Source organism: Lipotes vexillifer, unplaced genomic scaffold (genome assembly GCF_000442215.2).
Source record: "Lipotes vexillifer unplaced genomic scaffold, Lipotes_vexillifer_v1.1 scaffold565, whole genome shotgun sequence".
In the NCBI taxonomy this organism is placed as follows: Eukaryota; Metazoa; Chordata; class Mammalia; order Artiodactyla; family Lipotidae; genus Lipotes; species Lipotes vexillifer.
In genome coordinates, this window is record NW_006771554.1 from 259,796 (window position 1) to 264,540 (window position 4,745).

The 4,745-nt window shown below is 50.3% G+C and overlaps 1 protein-coding gene across 5 annotated transcripts in view; it reads right to left on the minus strand.

Annotated features, from left to right (window-relative positions):
- Nucleotides 1–4,745, minus strand: part of ELMO2 (engulfment and cell motility 2) — a 39,124-nt gene that overhangs the window by 6,381 nt on the left and 27,998 nt on the right. For 4 of the 5 annotated variants that reach the window (XM_007446922.1, XM_007446921.1, XM_007446924.1 and 1 more), the window contains 5 exons: nt 3,036–3,158; nt 2,586–2,720; nt 1,888–1,992; nt 1,689–1,797; nt 1,210–1,346 (listed from right to left, as the gene is read on the minus strand). In XM_007446922.1, the coding sequence (XP_007446984.1) occupies nt 1,210–1,346; nt 1,689–1,797; nt 1,888–1,992; nt 2,586–2,720; nt 3,036–3,158 (609 nt within the window). Of the gene's footprint in view, nt 1–1,209; nt 1,347–1,688; nt 1,798–1,887; nt 1,993–2,585; nt 2,721–3,035; nt 3,159–3,966; nt 4,202–4,745 lie in introns of those variants that run through there. The other variant, XM_007446925.1, reaches the window with a different exon arrangement.

The window sequence follows — 4,745 nt, forward strand, 5'->3', positions numbered from 1 at the left end:
CCATGGGGCATACAGGATCTTAGTTCCCTGACCAGGGATTGAACCCGTGTGCCCTACAGTGGAAGCGTAGAGTCTTAACCACTGGACCGCCAGGGACATCCAGACAAGTGCTTTATTTCTCATACATTCTGGAGTCAGAGAGGAGTAGGTTCAGATCTCAACTCTGTGCCTTAATCTTTTCCTTGAGCAAGTCACTCAACATCCTCAGGGCCCCACCTACTCATCCTTAAAGCTGGAGAAAAGAAGACGCATCTTTGATAGAGGTTGCCACAAGCATATGAGTGAGACGCCATCTGGATGCACAGTGCCTGGCACACTGTAGTGTGTTCAAAATATGTGATAGTTCCCTTAAAACAACAACAGCTAAGTAAAAAGCAGGACACCATCTGCACATCCAGTCAGCTCCCCACCAATGAAGGAAAAATCTATAGCAAAAAAAAGACCAGAGGGGCTTCTCTGGTGGCGCAGTGGATAAGGCTCCATGCTCCCAATGCAGGGGGCCCAGGTTCGATCCCTGGTCAGGGAGCTAGATCCCACATGCATGCTGCAACCAAGAGTTCACATGCCACAACTAAGGAGCCCTCCTGCTGCAACTAAGACCCGGCACAACCAAAAAAAAAAAAAAAAAAAAAAAAGACTAGAGGGAAACATAAAAATGGTCATTGTTGCTGGATAGGGGAATTATGGATAACTTTTTCTTTTTTATATTTCACAAATTGTTTACAGTGAGATGAGCAGCTTCAAAAGAGCCAACTCCTAGATAATCAGCTTTTGAGGATCCGGCAGTGCTGTCAGAGAGTGGACTCAGAAAGCATCCAGAAATGGCTACTGGTAAGTACCCCTGACACGCACTTCACTGCGGATCCACCCCGATGTCTCCATAACATCTGCAGTTCATGAAACTGCCCCAGTGCCTGCACAGAGTAAGTGCTCAGTAACCCACAGCTATCACTGTTATGTTTATCCTCCTGCCCCCGAAGGAAGGCGGGAGGGGCCAGTACTGGTCCACTGGGCAAATGAGGGGCCCAGCAGGGAGACACCTGCTCAGGGTTACAGAGGGGACTGATGCTCTCAATGCCTCCGCCTTATGACTCAGCGCTGCAGACCACACTGTCCTCCAGCTCAGGTATTCCCCAGGCTCTGGCCAGCTGTCACAGACTGTCCTGGGATGGTCTCAGCCCACAGGCCTCAGAGCTCTGTGACACCGACCTTGTTGAAGTCCTCGGCTGTTGCCCTCATCTCCTTCCAGGTCTTGTTCAACAGCTGGATGCAGATTCCAAAGAGCTCTTCGAATGCTCGGTCATGGGTGAAGAACATTGGGTGGTAGTCGTTGCGCCCTTCATTTGCTGTGGAAGAGGAGAAACAGGGAAAGGATGAAGCTGGGAGCCCATGTCCAGAAACCTGGGATCCTCCACACCAAAGTCTGGAGGAACAAGACCAGACTGAGGACCAAGAGGGGTAGTGGATGGGGGCGTAGCTACTGAACATGCTAAATCACCAGCTCAAACAAGCCACAGCCACGACTCCCATAAACAACTGTAGACGGATTATAGCTCTCTTGGTAATTTAAAAAAAAAGTATAATAAGGCTGTCCAGTCCCATGGACACCTAACTCTATACCCTCGAGTCTCACCAGGCTCCTGAGCACAAGGAATGGCTGAAGGAAGGGGGCAGCCACACAGACTTACGCAGTTCCCCAACCTGTAGGATCTCACAGAGCATTCTGGTGAGCTCAATGGCACTGCGGCCAAAGGGGCACTCGTGTTTGTCTTCTCGGCTGCTGTTCTCCAAGACAATCTGTGGGCGGACGAGGAAAGGGAACATGAGGGAGGCAGGGAGGCAAGTGATGTGGCATCAACACAGAGAAAGCTGTTCCCCAGCCTTTACCCGGATGTAGGTGTCCTGATGGACTTTCGCCAAGTACAGCATGTTGTCCAAGGCCAGCATTCCAGGAGGAGTCTGGGTAAAGTCCATTGCTGGGTTGATGTGGTTCTGTAGAAATAAACACACCTGATTTGAGACTTGGTAGACACTGCGTGCGAGCTCACCTGAGGGGGACCCCGATCACCCCTCCACCATATGCCGCCCGCACGTCACACCTGCCTCTGTTGTAGCTCTTGTCACGTGCCCATCTCTACTACGAGGCCGTGAGCTCAAGGCCACTGGACTGTGCCTGACTCATCTTACATCCCCCCTGCCTAAATACTGCTGGGTGCTGAGTAGATGCCCAATAAGTATTTAACTGAATTAGTTCCATTCTCAAGCTGTAGCATATCACAAAATATACACTCCAGATTTTCAAAGAACCTAGCTGCTTTGATGAGAGATCCCCTCTCCACTCATTCGGCCGACCTCCTGGGCCCTCCTACAGATGGGTTTCAAGGGGCCAAATGTGGTACATAAACCTGTGAACCTGCCACGGCCAAAGCAAACCAAGTGTCAAGGCCCTTCCAGCTTCTTAGTGTCTTCTGTTCCGGGGCCACCATCATGTTATGAGAGAGGGTTGTCAGGGTTCTGTCTGGGTGGCCCTCTGACCCCCTGTTAGGGGAGAAGGTCTACCAGTGTCCACGCTCTGGGAAACTCACAGTAAATCCCAGCATCTTGTAGTCCTTGGTATACATGGCTTTGCGTTTTTCAGTCCCACTCCCGGGGACGTTGCTAGGGTCAGACTCTGCATCAAATGCAATCCTCCTCAGTTCAAATATAATGTCTCTTTGAGCCTGGGAGGTGAAACAGACAGTCAGCAGGTGAATCGGCTAATCAAGGGAAACAAGGAAAAGAAAGAGTGCGTAGAGCTTTTCCGGGCAGAACTCTGGCCCCGATCGATCTTTGAGGAGGCATCACCTCTAGCATCACAGGACAGAGGTGGGCTTGGCCCAGTCACCCAGCAGAAAGGGATCATGGTGAGGCACAAAGCTGACACAACTAAGCACAGTTCCTGACACACAGAAGGTGCTCAATACACAGGGCGGAATGCACCACATCAAACAGCACACGATGCCAGCCAGGAAAGCTCTGTCCCACTTAGAACCTACCTGGTCATTGGGGTCCATCTTGGTCATCATCCTTTCTTCCAGAAGGTTAAAGGTCAGGACTTGCAGGACATACAGCTGATGGGCCATCTCGGTTTTGATTGGGCGGTTCCCTCGGATCACATGCTGGAGACAGCAAAGGCAGGGAGCAGAGGGTTGAATTGATTTTTACTGAAGAGTCACATCCATGCTGGTGAAAAGACAGTATGCTGGGCAGGGGATAGGGTTTCCTCCCCCACACAGAGACTTCAAGTTCCAGAAGGGGATGGAACATGAATGGGCCTGATTCAGACAGAGATGATTCACTGCAGGCCTCAAGGGCACCATCTTTTTTTGTGCACGCCCCTGGCCGGGGAAGTAACATTACGATGTGAGAGATCAGCCGCTGGACCTCATTCCAATCGATCCAGACAACAGAGTGTGCGTGAAGAGTCGCTTGCAGAACTGGACAGTACAATTCTTTTGTTTTTCCTTAGAAAAATAAAATGTTTTGGATGGCCTCACCAGGTAGAGAGGTTCCGAAAAGATCATTTTCTTTCAATCATCTCGAGACACCTACACAAAGAGGGGCATCTAACGCTCCTTGTCTGGCCCCCTTCTCTCCTACTGGTGTCCCTGCCCTTCCCTCTGCTCATTCTGGGTATGTCCCCCTCCCCAGGTCCCCACACCACATCCCTCTCCTCTCCTCTAACTCTATCCTCCCCACCCACTCAGCTCACCACCTCCTCCCTGATGCCCACCAACCTTAGGTCCTTCCCCACCTCTCACGCTCCATCTCTGTCTTGTTCTACATGCCACATCCCCCCTCTGTCCTCCGGGCTGACCGACGCTGGTTCCCGTCCTGTCTCTTGGTGTCCTGTTCCCTCGCCTGCAGTAGCCTCCTGCTCTTTCCTGCCTGCTCCCTTGCATTCCTCACTCCCTCTGTCTCACTCACCATCTAGAATCCTGTCGTTCTTGGTCTTTTCGTGCCCAAAGGAGACTCTTGCCCAGTTTCCCACACGTACCGCCCTCTGTGCCCTTCGTCTTCTCTTACTCGGTCTAGCTCGTCTCTAGAGCTGTGTTGTCCAGTATGGTAGCCACTAGCCATATGTGGCCACGTGCATCTAAGTCAGTTAAAATGCATTCAAGTTAAAAGTTCAGGTCCTCAGTCGCACTAGCCACATTTTAAGCTCAGGAGGCACAAGTGGCTAGTGGCTACATCCAGTGACAGAGTAGAAGTGGAACATATCAGAAAGTTCTGCTGTACTCTAAAATACTTAGCTTTCTAACTCTAGATCAGCTCTCTCTAGAGCTTGCTCTGGTTCGGGATCAATCTCTTTAGTTCTGTGCAGTCCAGTCTGGTAGCCACTAGCCACCTGTGGCTGGTGAACACTTGAAATGTGGCCAGTCCAAATTGAGATGTGCTGTAAATGTAAAATGCACACTGGATATCAGAGCCTTAGTATGAAAACAGAAAGTGTAAAATATCTCATTAACAATTTTCCTATTGACTACATGTTGATATCATAGCATTTTAGATATGCCGGGTTAAATGAATTATATTATGGAAATTCATTTCCCCTATTCCCTTTTTAGTTAACGCTGCTACTAGGACACTTAAATGAAACAAGTGGCTCGCATCATATTTCCACTGGACGGCGCTGCTCTAGACTTCCCCTCCCCACCGGTGCAACTCCATGAGAGCTCTTCCTTTCTCTGCCTCTTTCTTTCCCT